At 49.7% G+C, this 13,440-nt stretch overlaps 1 protein-coding gene and 1 long non-coding RNA gene across 14 annotated transcripts in view; one reads left to right on the plus strand and one right to left on the minus strand.

The window, feature by feature from the left end:
- Positions 1 to 13,440, minus strand: part of EML1 (EMAP like 1) — a 205,113-nt gene that overhangs the window by 148,905 nt on the left and 42,768 nt on the right. For 2 of the 12 annotated variants that reach the window (XM_032287439.1, XM_032287436.1), the window contains exon 1: positions 813 to 1,018. The exons of 8 other annotated variants lie outside the window; for them this stretch is intronic. In XM_032287439.1, the coding sequence (XP_032143330.1) occupies positions 813 to 879 (67 nt within the window). In that variant the 5' untranslated portion in view covers positions 880 to 1,018. Of the gene's footprint in view, positions 1 to 812; positions 1,019 to 13,440 lie in introns of those variants that run through there. 2 more of the 12 variants (XM_032287435.1, XM_032287431.1) reach the window with 1 other exon arrangement.
- Positions 1,187 to 6,613, plus strand: LOC116557776. 2 transcript variants are annotated; one of them, XR_004271694.1, is made up of 2 exons: positions 1,187 to 3,087; positions 5,974 to 6,613. It is a non-coding gene; the product is annotated as an uncharacterized LOC116557776 (long non-coding RNA). The 2 variants fall into 2 exon arrangements; XR_004271695.1 differs by having other exon boundaries at positions 1,189 to 2,993.

Here is a 13,440-nt window from a genome sequence, read left to right on the forward strand (position 1 = left end):
AAAAAAAGTGTGGTTAACTTTTGTGCATGAATTATCACACATCATGTTCTGATAAAATATTCAGTGTGCTGTGAAAATCTTTTTCAACCCTGTCAATGAGACTGAATCTTTCAAGCATGTAGGATTTCATATTCTTAAAAAGATGCCATATTGGTGGATATGAATGTTTCCTTCCTGTAAAATCGCAAAAACAAAAAGAAAAGAAAAAAGAATCCATTATCCCATAAACAAAATAAAAAGCAACACCGAGGCCAGGTCCACTGTGGCTCCCATTTAAAAAGCTCTAGATTGTATTAAACTGTGGTGATTTCATTAAAGTAGACCTGAATGGGTTCTGGGGGTCCATCTACAGTGAACCCTGCGTGCATCCTCGCAGGAGGGTTTTGTTACTAATGGATTTGTTTCCCGAGTTCTTCATCCAATCATTTCCAAACAGATGTGACTTGGGAAGCAAAAACGCAACACGTTCTCCGGAACGCGGAGGCTGCCCGGGCCTCCCCGCCGCCCTGCGCCCCACGCGCCTCCTGCCCGGGCGCACTCCGCGGGGGCTGGAGCCGGCGGGATCCGCGCGCCAGTGTCGGGAGCCTGGGCGGCGGCGGTGAGCCCGGGGCGGCCCGGGGCGAGGCGCGGCCCCGCGGCCCCAGCACAATGCGCCGGCGGCGGGAACCGGGACCGCGCGCCCCTCCGCAGCAACTTTGCGCGGCCTCGCCCGCGGCCGCCGGGCCTCGGCCCCTCGGCTCGGTCCCCGCCGTCGCCGTCGCCGCCGCCGTCGCCGCCGCCCACCGCCCCGGCCCCGCGCGGCCGCCCCTCACCGTTGCAGAACTGGAGCAGCGAGGACGTATCGTACAGGCTGCTGTAGCTGGAGAAGCCGTCCTCCATGCTGAGGCCGCCGGGCCGCGCCCGCTCCCCGGCCGGGCCGCGCCGCCGCCGCTCACCACACACTGAGCCGAGCCCGACCGCGACCGGCTCTGGCGCTGGGGCCGGCCCTGCTGTGGCGGCTGCTGCTGCCGGTTACCATGGCAACCCCGGGCCCGCCGCCGCCGCCGCGCGAGCCCAGCGCCCGCTCCGCCCGCGAGGGGGCGGCCTCGGCGGCCGCGGGGCCCGGGCCGGGAGGGGGACGTGGCGGGGCGGGGCCGAGCCTCCCCGCGCCCGCGGCCTCTTCCCCCGCGGGGAGTGCGGCCCGGGCAGCCTGCGTGCTGCGGGACGTCTCTGCCGCCCGCCGTTCCCTCGGCCAGGCCCCGCCTCCGCGCTCGGGGGCCCAGAGGCTGCGGGCGGCCCTTGAGGGGGCGCGGGGACAAAGAGGGGCTGGGAGAGAGCGGGCCTGGGGGGGGCCGGGGTGACCTCCGCTGCGGACGCCCAAGCCCACCCGCCCCTGACGCGCTGTTCCGGCGCCCGCGGGCAGCGCCGCCACCAAACATGGACAACGCGGCCGCGCATTTCGGCCGTTTCCACGCCGCGGCTCCCTGTGGGCCACATCCGACCGGCGCGCCCCTGGGTCTGCACGTTTTTCCGCGGCAGCAAGGCCCTGCCTCTCTGAGAAGTAGCACAGGACCAGCAAGTCCGCTCGAACCTTCGAAGCTTCTCTCACGCTGGGGCAGAGAGGCCATCCTGGCACCAGGCTGGAAGTCCGCCGCGTTGAGGACAGGACGCAGCTAAAACATCGCTCTGTGGTTTCCCTACGATCAGCCCCTGGGATACAGATCTGTCACATTACAGGCTTAACTCGCTACAGGACTAAGGAAATCAATTTATTCTACATCAGAAAGAGACCAAGAGTTAGAAGATAGCGCAGTGGGAGAAACACACAGATCCATGAGTTTGTAACTTTTCCAGCCTATACGCATATAAATACAGTTAATGGTTTGCATTTTATACCCATGGCTTGAAGTAGGTAAAGATGCTCCAAATAACAAGTGGGGAAGCAGGAAATTAGAATATATAAAATGGATGATCTAACCCAAGAATGGGCTTGGTCCCAAAGAGACTGCAGAACGTTTGCACTTCCTGCTGCATCATAGTCATTATTCAGTTCCATGCAAATTTCTGAAATTGTAGGTACTGACTTGTGCAGGTTGAACACAGTAGGTGAAATAAGAACTCAATAATACGTTTGAGTTAGGGAAACTCGCAGGCCTCTCTGTGGTCACAGGCCTGTCCTTCCGAAGCCCAGCTTGGACATCGGTAGATGGCAGGTCAGGGACAGGCTCTGTCACTCTGTGTGTGGCACAGTTAGCACGTGGGTTAGTAAGGACTGGTGATACGTGCTGTGGGCAGAGGGGCAACTTTAAGACCTTATCCCTGTCCTAGCAGGATTGTTAATGGGGAATTTGCATTGTGGGTGGAGGCTGAAGGGCCACAGGTGCCGCGGGTTTGACTGTGACTGGGTGGATGAAGGACAGCCGGCAGGAGAGTGCTAGTGAGGAAAGAAGGAACAGTGCCTGCAGACATTGTGCAGACAGGTGGGAAATAAGACTGGCCTAAGGGCAAGGGGCCAGGTGAGAGGGGACCCCAGAGCTGCAGAGGAGCCTGACCAGACCCAGTGGGAGATGGAGGAACGTGTGGAGGGTTCACACAGGCAGGCCACTGATGAGAGCTGTCTTAGGGAGCCGCCTGTTGCTGGAACAGCCCAGGATGTCTGCAGTGCTCCAGAAATGAGGCTCCGAGGGCTGGCCAGAGGGAAGTTGCTATAGGACCATACAGCTGGAAAGACAGGAAGGTCAAGTGAGGACAGCGAAAGCTCCAATTAGAAGTGCCCTGTAGCAACTGGAGAGAAAGAATTGAGATTTAGGAGTTGTCAGCAAAGGGGTTGTAAATGACATCTCTAAAGAAGAGAATGGAAAATTGGAGAGGGGCTGGGGCACGGCCTCCACAAAGGAGAGGGAAGGGTCTGAGAGGCAGGAGAAGCAGCAGAGGACATTGTCTCCCACAGAAAGCTTCCAGTGAGCATTTTCACAGGGTTCTCTGCAGGAAGGCTCAAGTAGGATGAGGCTGGAGTAAGGCCCTTCTGTCTGGTGGCAGAGGGCTCCCAGGTGACATGGAGCACCCTGGTGAGAAAATAGGTCGCTGTATATCAAAGAGAAAAGACATGTACATGCATGTTAGAACACCTTGGCAGGAAGGCCAATCGTGGTGGCTCATGCCTGTAATTCCAGTATTTTGGGAGGCTAAAGTGGGTGGATGGCTTGAGTCCAGGAGTTCAAGACCAGTCTGGGCAGCATGGGAAACCCCGTCTCTACAAAAAAAAAAAATACCAAAAAAAAAATTAACCAGACATGGTGGTGCACACCTATGGTCCCAGCTATTTGGGAAGCTGAAGTGGGAGAATCACCTGTGCCCAGGAGGTGGCGGTTGCAGTGAGCCAAGATCATGCCACTGCACTCCAGCCTAGATGACAGAATAAGACCTGTCGCAAAAAAAAAAAAAAAAAAAGAAAAGAAAAGAAAACTTTGGCAGGTAAAGGAAATTGTGGGGGAAGGGGGCAAAGATAGTTGGCAGAAGGCCGGATAAAGGATCCCCTTGCCCCCTCGGGCACAGGTGGGTTCTCTGCCTCTCTAAGGAGAAGACGCTTCAAAGGGTGAGGCTTAACACCCAGGTATACCTTTCATCCTCCTCATTTCCCATCTTCCCTCTGTCTAGTCCAGTCTTCATGCTCTCCCTACTCCACTTTGCAGTTTTAAACTTTATGATATGTTGGATGATTGGCACAAAAAGCCGAGGTGTGGCATTTCTGAACTTGAAAAGGAAGTAATTATCATGAATGATTAGAAGATGGTTTTCTTAAAGCCAGGTATAGGGGTGTGTGCGTCTAGTCCTAGTTATTTGGGAGGCTGAGGTGGGAGGATCACTTGAGCCCGGGAGGTTGAGGTGGCAGTGAGCTATGATTGCACCACCACACTCCATACAGTGCAGCCTGGGCAATGCCCATCTCCAGCCTGGGCAACAGAGTGAGATCTCATCTCAAAAAGAAAAAGAGAATGTTAGCATTCCTGATGTTTAATATTATGATATTTGGTGACCACCATTCAGACATGGTAAAGGAGACATCTGTTTAAAAGTTCAGCTGCAAAATTAAACTGGAGATTTTCTTAGGAGATACTATTTCCACTAGAGTAAAGTTACAAATAAGACAATTAAGAACTCACTCCACTTTCTTTTGAGATGATAAAGATCATCATTACTCTCTTAACCTAGAGTATTACACAGTTATGTTTTTCCCACAATGGTAAAATCTTACTCTAAACAAAGCTAAATTTAGAATAATTACAATGATATGCATGTTAAATCAATTAGGTATAATCTACACAGCATTAAAAAAGATCTATGGAGAAAGTTCAAGAAAAATCTCTGAAAACTTAATTAATAATGTGTGATGGTTTTGCCTAAACATTTTAACAGACTGATATTCCACGTCATTGTGAGATAATTTATAGCCTGGCCCCAAAAATGTTGTCATTGTAATAAATGATATGCACTCTCTAGGACGATATAACCACAGTGTTCAGTGGAATTAATAGCAGCATTTGTACAACGTGTGAGAAAGAGAAAGTGAAAGCTCTGTAGCCTTTATTCATAGAGAAGCCATTTTTAAAAATCACCCAGAAATGTGCAGCCTTGTGCATCTATTGTTTAATCTGACACTCTTCCCAAAAACAGTTACACAGTGCAGACCCTATGCCTGGGGGTGGGGATGTAGAGCACAGTGCTTTCCAAACTGCAGGTGGCTGTGAAGTCAATTAAAGAGTCATAATTGGCAAGTTTTAAAATGAAATAGAGGCTCATGCCTGTGATTCCAGCACTTTGGGAAGCCAAGGCGGGTGGATCACCTGGGGTCAGGAGTTCAAGGCCAGCCTGGCCAACATGGTGAAACCTCGTCTCTACTAAAAATACAAAAATTAGCCAGGCATGGTGGTAGACACTTGTAGTCCCAGCTACTGAGGAGGCTGAGGCACAAGAGTTGCTTGCATGCAGGAGGTGGAGGTTGCAATGAACCGAGATTGTACCACTGCACTCTAACCTAAATAACAGAGGGAGATGCTGTCTCAAAGAACAAAAAAGGCAAAAATGAAAAAGAAAGAAAGCAATAGAAAATCCCACTTCTGGGTACTTAAAAGAGTTGAAAGCAGGGACTTGGACAGATATTTGTACACCCACGTTCATAGCAGCATTATTCACAATAGCCAAAAGGTGGGAGCAACCCGAGTATCTACTGATGGATGAATGGTTAAACAAAATTGGTCCATCCGTACGGTGGAATCTTGTTTCATCCTAAAAAGGAAGGGGATTCTGACATATGCTACTACATAAATGACCCTGCGAGACACTATCTGGTGTGAAATAAGCCAGTCCCCAAAAGCACAAATAGTCTACGACTCCACTTACGTGAAGTGCCTAGGGTTGCCAAAGTCATAGAGACAGAAAGTGGAATGGTGGCTGCCAGGGGCTACGGGGAGGGAGGAATAGGAGGCAAGTGCTTAATGGGTGCGGAGTTTCAGTTTGGAATGATGAAAAAGTTCTGCAGATGAATGGTGGTGTTGGTAGCAAAACAATGTGAATATGCTCATGCTTTATAATTGTGCACTTAAAAGTGGTTACAATGGTAACTTATGTGTGTACACACACGCACGTGCGCACACACACATTAGGGAGGTATTTTTCAGTCTTTCTATGTTGCCCAGGGTGGAGTGCAGTGACTATTCACAAGTGCAATCAGGGCACACTACAACCTCCAACTCCTGGGCTCAAACGATCCTCCCTCCTCAGCCTCCCAAGCAGCTGAAACTACAGACGCACACCACCATGCCTGGCTGTTGTGTATTTTCTAACACAGTTTTTAGCATGAAATGGAATACAGAATATCAGAGTGCATTGGGCATAGCAAGAATGAGTATTTGTACTGGAAACATTGGTCTTTACTTAAAATGTATCTACATGTGCTGAGTTGTGATATATAATACAAGGCATTTCTTGTTGTAGGTCATTGTCACAGTCTAAGAGACATTCAGACATACAGTAATCATACAGATAGATGTATAAATACAAATTATAAGCACCAAGGAACAAAGCTAGGAGGAAGGATTTCAGATTATTCCTGAGGGTCTGAACTGGACTGAAGAGGAAAAGATGCTACCAGAACAGCCATGGCAGAGCAAGGGGTGGCCATGTCAGGCAGGCTGTGGCAGGAGATGAGGAGGTCTGCTTGCATAGGGCGTTGGAGATCCTGTTGGGGGCTTCTGATTTTACTCTAAGAGCAGAGAAAGATGACCTTCAGTTCATATCATAGGTTGAACTGTGTCTTCCACAAAATTCATCTGTTGAAGTCCTAACCCCCAGGACCTCAGGATTTTTTCCTCACTTGAAGACGGGGCCTTTACAGAAGTAATCAAGTTAAAATGAGGGCATTAGGCTGGAGCGGAATCCAGTAGGACTGGTGTCCTTCTAAGAAGGGGAAATTTGGACGGAGCTGCAAGCAGAGGGAAGATATAGTGAAAACACAGGGAGAAGGCAGCCACCAGTGAGCCAAGGAGAGGGGCCACAGAAAAATCCAGCCCTGCCCACTCTTGGTTCTAGCCTCCAGAATCATGAGAAAATAAATTTCTGCTGCTTCAGTCCTCCAGTTTGTGGCACATTCTTAAGGGAGTCCAAGCAGATCAATACAGTTAGTATAGAAATCTCAGAGACAAGCCGGGTGCGGTGGCTCACGCATGTAATCTCAACACTTTGGGAGGATGAGGCAGGGGGATCACCTGAGGTCAGAAGTATGAGACCAGCTTGGCCAACATGGTGAAACCCCATCTCTACTAAAAATACAAATATTAGACGGGCATGGTGGCAGGCGCCTGTAATCCCACCTACTTGGGAGGCTGAGGCAGGAGAATCACTTGAACCTGGGAGGCGGAGGTTGCAGTGAGCCGAGATCACACCACTGCATTCCAGCCTGGGCGAAAGAGCAAGACTCTGTCTCAAAAAAAAAAAAAAAGGAATCTCAGAAAAGAACCTTAGGGTCAAGAATTAGCTATTCCACAGATGCAGCACCATTCACTACTGATATTAAAATATAAAATATAGCTTCTCATGATAAAATCATTACTCCACAAAGTGAGAGGAAATCACTGATTCTAACAACTGTAAGGGAACATTCAACTCTGTGGCCTCCAACCTGCTTGCTGATGCAGCTGTCCTTTCTATAACATCCCAGACAAATGGTCACTCTGCCGCTTTCAGATCTGAAGCACTCCAATTATTAAAAAGATTGTTGTTTATTTTTATCCCAAATTGCCCTTGCCAAAGCATTCTTCACCAATCCTACTTTTGTCTGGTCAATTTCATCTCCCTGTCTCCTGCTTCTGGCTTCTATCTCCTCTGGAACATTGCAACAGTAGCCTGTGTCCTGGTTTACCCAGTCCGGCTTCATTACTCCAGGGTTAACTTACCCAAAGAGGCACTAACTGATGTCCTCTCGTTCTCTGCTGCCTACCATATTAAGTGCAAACATCTTGGCATGGACTTCAAGTCTGTCTGCGTTCCTGCTGCAAATGCCGTCTTTGGCATTCAACACACCCCTGCCCCACTGTGCTTTCTAAAAACTCCTCTTCACAACTCTCAGACGTGCTGTGCACTTGAAGGCTTTGAACCCTGGCCAGTGCTGTGCCCTAGGTCTGAGTGCCCACCTCCCCTGCCCGCCAGGGTAGGAGTTGCCCTGTCAGCAGGGCCTTCGCAGTCATGAGCACATCTGCGCTTGTGCCAATCTGCTTTGCCTTGTGGGAACTTGTGTACAAGTCTGTCTCTCCTGGGAAATCATATACCCCTAATGCCCATCATGCTTGACACAAGTTTGAATGTAGTTGGCAGTGAGTAAATGCTGAGTGAACGAATGAACTCTGGACAAAAGTGGTGGCCTATTATACACGATAGGCTTTCAAATGCCTGGAAGACAACAGGAGAACGCACATCTTCTCCAGGGCGACATTCTCCGTTTCCTCCCTGTCCACCATGTGACATTGTTTCTAGACTCCTTGTCTGGAGAGATGTCCATCCCACCCAACCAGATCCTTTTATCCTGAATCCTGAAATTCAGGTACCCAGAACTGCATACAGTTACCTCAGAGGACTGACCCGGGTGGCATTTCCCTTTAGTATCTTGAATATTATGATTCTATTGATGCAACTAAACCTTGTATTGATTTTTTTTTTTTTTTTTTTTTTGAGCAGCCAGGATGTAGACTGTAGGCTCCAGGTTGAACTTCCGGTCAATTATAAACCTATCAGCCTTTTAAAAATGAACTGCTGTTGGATCTTCTCCATCCTGTACTGAGCTAATTGATTTTTTTTAAAAACTTGAGTGACAAGATTTATCTTTACTCTTGTTAAATGCCATTTTATTGGCTTCTATCCATCATTTTAGCCAACCAAAATCTTTTAAACTCTTAAATCTGGCATTGTGATAGCAGTGAATGTGCCATCGTGCACCCTTCAATGTCTCCTTTATTCTTATAATTGATAATCAGGTTAGCGGCACAGGAGGGGCGCAGAGTCCTGTGTATGGCACTGGATGCCTCCCAGCCACGTCTCTATTGATCTGTTTCTCAGAGCTTTGGAAATGCCTGTTCAACTAAAAATGAAATCACCCCAATCATTCATTCACCTAGCCTACTTTCTTCTTCATTGTCCACAGGATTTTATGAAGAAGCCTCTCCATTGCTTTGTAAATCCAGTCTGGTAACACAGGAAAAGAGGGAACGAGGTTGGTTTGGCTCTTAGGCACCACTTTTCCTTCCAAGTGTTTACACACTAGCTCTTCAAAGAGCTGTGAAAATTTTTGCTCAGAACCAATATTAACAGCAAATGTATCATCTGCATTTTCCAGAATCCAACTTTTTCTGCTTTTTGGAAAATTATGACCTTTTTTCCCTTCCCAGTTTTCTGCAACTCCCATCTGGCAAAATTCAAGGTGGCTTGCTGAGGCCTGGAGAATGTATTCATGGTAACTGAACAGTCTCTTGCCATCTTAGGCTCTTGGCAATTTCTCCCCAGGGATGTTTCTTCTATCCCTTCCAGTGTTAAGATTACTCTCTTTATTAGAGAAAAAGGAGGCTGGGCATGGTGGCTCATGCCGGTAATCCCAGCACTTTGTGAGGTGGAAGCTGGTGATCACCTGAGGTCAGGAGTTCGAGACCAGCCTGGCCAACATGGCGAAACCTCGTGTCTACTAAAAATACAAAATTAGCCACATGTGGTGGCATGTACCTGTAATCCCAGCTACTCGGGAGACTGAGGCAGGAGAATTGCTTGAATCTAGGAGGCAGAGGTTGCAGTGAGCCGAGATCGCACCATTGCACCGCAGCCTGGGCAACAAGAGTAAAACTTCATCTGGAAAAAAAAAAAGAAAGAAAGAAAAGGGAGCCTGCAGAGTGAAGTCCTAACCACACAGACTGGCTTTCAGGGTCCTTCATGGCTCCCCTAGTTCCTCCGGTTCATATTCCTTTGGCCCCTATCTATCCCCTCTGCTTCTCATTTCCCAAACACCCCACAATTGTTTGCCCTTGAGGCTTTGCTTGTGAGATTCCTGCTGTTGGAAACGTCTTTCCACTCAGCCTGTGAGCTCCCTCGCCATGCCGCTGGCTGGGAGCCTCACATAGGGATGCAGATCTGCAGCTTATCTTACGAATGCGAGACAGCATTAGCCTGGTGAACCCAGCTCTGGGTCTTCCCGTGTATCATGGGGCCTGGATGGGCTGGGATTGGGAAGAGGCACTGGCCGAGAAACAGCACTATGTGATAAAGACAGCCTTATCAAGGGCCTCTCCAGCTTCATTATCCTATTGCAAAATGTCAACACCGCAGAATCATGAACTTCAGAGCCTTCTGCAGATAATTTAATAGTCCAAATGGGTATGACAACTCTATTACCTAAGAAACCCAGTAGGCTATTTACCAAAAGTGTTCCTAATGATTTGACTCCATCAAAAGAGTTTACGTATTTTCAAGTATCTGAAGTCAAAAATTAAAAGAAATACTTGCTTGATTTATTCTATTTAAAATGTCCTTGGGCTGGGTGCGGTGGCTCACGCCTGTAATCCCAGCACTTTGGGAGGCCAAGGCGGGTGGATCGCAAGGTCAGAAGTTTGAGACCAGCCTGGCCAACATGGTGAAACCCCATCTCTACTAAAAATACAAAAAAATTAACCGGTTGTGGTGATGGGCGCCAGTAATCCCAGCTACTTGGGAGGCTGAAGCAGGAGAATTGTTTGAACCCGGGAGGCAGAGGTTGCAGTGAGCCGAGATCGCAACACTGCACTCAAGACTGGGTGACAGAGCAAGACTCTGTCTCAAAAAAAAATTCCTTTCAGGCCAGGCACAGTGGTTGACACCTGTTATTCCAGCACTTTGGGAGGCCACGGTGGGTGGATCCCTTGAGACCAGCCTGGGCAATATGGGAAACCCTGTCTCTACAAAAAATACAAAAATTAGCCAAGCATGGTGGGATGTCCCTGTAGTCCCAGCTATTCAGGAAGCTGAAAGGTGGGAAGATTGAGCCCGAGAAGTCAAGGTTACAGTGAGCCGTGATCATGCCACTGTACTTCAGCCTGGGCGACAGAGCAAGATCCTGTCTCAAAAAAAAAAAAAAAAGACAAGAAAAAGTCCTTCCATTTAGGAAACTTGATGTTATAATTTTCTCTAATTCATACAAAGTGCAGGCACCAGAGTAGATTGCAAATGAATTTCCAGCTGCAGCATCTCTGCCAGTTGATGGAATTGGCAGGGCATTTTGTTCGTTCACCCCATCATGTTGCCTGTAAGGTTTTATGGCAGTTCCTGGCATGCTACCGACTAACCACAGAGTAAATAAGCTAATATTAGAGCAACTACTGATCCCAGTGGGCCTGGGACAGCCAGGTTTAGGCCTTTGTCCTGGGTGCTCATTAATAGCTCTCCTTTGGGTGGGGCTGGGTGCAGTAGTTCATGCCTGTAATCCCAGAACTTTAGGAGGCCGAGGCGGGTGAATCATGAGGTCAGGAGATCTAGACATCCTGGTCAACATGGTGAAACCCCGTCTCTACTAAAAATACAAAAATTAGCCGGTGTGGTGGTGCACACCTGCAGTCCCAGCTACTCGGGAGGCTGAGGCAGGAAAATCTCTTAAACCCAGGAGGTGGAGTTTGCAGTGAGCCGAGATTGCACCACTGCAGTCCAGCCTGGGTGACAGAGCAAGACTCTGTCTCAAAAAAAAAAAAAAAAAGTACCCCTAGACTCTGTATTCTGGTTTGGATGATAAATTGTATGGTCATCCTAGTTAATAAAGAAAGATTTAGAATCTTTCCACAGGGTGAATTGAAAGAAGATTATCTACATTGATACAGGTTATGCTTCAAATGCTATCATAAGCTGCCTCACAATATCAAAGTTGCAAGAAATAAAGAGAAGTTTCCAGAAATCTGGATTTGTAGCAGGAAAGTCCAAGGAAAGTCGCATTACTGAGGCTCGCTTGGCCCCTGCCGTCAGCTCCTTCACAGGCTTTTCCACCCTGCTGTTCTAGAGATGCTGTACCTGTTCCTAATTAACGGAGGGTTCGGGAGCTCTTGCTTATATTTTTGCCATGGTCCTGGGACTCCAGCTACACCGGAGAGCTGGGCAAAGGTCCTCAGTGTCTTTCTGGAAGTCAGCTCCATAAGAAGTTGCTCCCCTCCCCGCCCAGGCTTGGTCACCTGTTGCTGAGAGCTGACCCTGGGCCCACACATTTTCCCACACTGATGCCACTGCTGTGCCAGGAACAGGAGACGCAACAGGAAATAATGCACCATCCCACGCCCGAGTGCCTCACAGCCCAGAGGGGAGAAAACCCGCTGCAGGTCACACTCACGCAGGCTCAGTCACCGTAAGGCGCCAGCTCCAGTCCCAGCTGCACGCCTAGCTGGCACTGCCTCCACCTGGCATGTAAGGAAACTCCCTCAGGCCAGAGGCACAGGGGCCTGGCTCAGGCTCACAGTGTTGGTAAATGGTAGAGCTGGGATTTAAATCCAGTCCTGTCAGGCCCAAACCCTCACGTTTCTGCTTTGAGCAGCCACCTCTTCAACAGAAGACAGAATAAGAGAGAGCTGGTGGGGGTGGAGGGGTGGGAGAAGGAAGGAGGGGGAAGGGCTGATTCTACCCAAGCATGCAAGCAGACACCCTGGCTGGAGACAGGTAGGAATAACGGTACCCTACGATAGGGCGGGTCCATGGGCCTCGTGCTGTGGGTTCATCTGTGCTTGCCCCGCAAGGCATATTTGGAAAGTGTTTGCTGCTTGGTGTTGGGACAGATAGACACATGGGGATTACCAAACCCCCAGGGGCTGGGGCGGATGGAGGAGTCCAGAAGTCAAAAGGTGGGGGGCATAGCTCCAGCCTTAATGGGCCTGGGAGCGGAGAGGTGGGGAGAGGAGGCAGGAAAGAGGCTAGAAATGCATACTCAGTATACCTGGGAACGGACAAGACATCCAGCTCTGTTAACATCCAAGAGGGGACAGGGAGCTCAGACTGAAGGCACCCGTCCCCACTGCAGCAAGCCTGGGACCCCACACTAATGGGCTGGGCTTGGACTATGGGCAATAGGAGCTTGTTGGAAGCCACACAGTTAGGGCTGTGCTTCAGGAAGATGGATGGGAAGTGCACACACCTGGGCCAGGGGACACGAGGCATGAAGACACATTGCTGGAATGTTCCAGGTGAGGTGGTGTGAGCCTGGGTTGGGCTGGCAGCCATCCTCCCAGCCATGAGGTGGGGAGCTGGCCCACCAGACCACACCGCTGATGCAAAAGAAGCCAAGGGAGGATCTGGAGTCCGGAGGGCAGGAGTGGTGGGCGGTCTGGGGATCAGGAAGAGAAGTGAGTGCAGGGGGAAGGCATGGCCTTGGCAGTGAGGATGGCATGCAGCATGGGGGGCACCACCAGTAAGCAGCGGCAGGGCCTTAGGGCCAGAGCTGGCCAGGCCACAGGTGGCTGGGGAGGAGAAAGGCACTGGGAAACCCACCTGAGCGGGTGGTGTCAGGAGGGGAAGAGCCAAGCACACTTGATGGAAGGAGGAAAGGATCAGAGGAAAGTAAGCTGGCGACTAGTCAAACAGAAGGGAGGTGGCCAGTGCAACAGGCATCCGTCCAGAGGACTGAGCTGGACCCAAGCAGTATACGGGGGCGGGGGCGGGTGGCCTTAAAAAGAAGGAGAGATGCTTCATCAGCCAGGAGAGGAAGGTTAAAGGATGAGGTGGATGAAATACCATAGGAAATGTGAGGCTTCAATCACTCATTCAACACACACAGTCAGATGTTGCTTAACGACGGGATACATTCTAAGAACTTTGATGTTAGATGCGAGCATTGTAGAGCGCACTTACATAAGCCCAGATGGTACAGCCCACTACACACTTAGGCTACATGGTACAGCCCACTACGCACTTAGGCTACATGGT

This window comes from Sapajus apella, unplaced genomic scaffold (assembly GCF_009761245.1).
Source record: "Sapajus apella isolate SASKATOON/1434 unplaced genomic scaffold, GSC_monkey_1.0 scaffold20, whole genome shotgun sequence".
Lineage (NCBI taxonomy): Eukaryota > Metazoa > Chordata > Mammalia > Primates > Cebidae > Sapajus > Sapajus apella.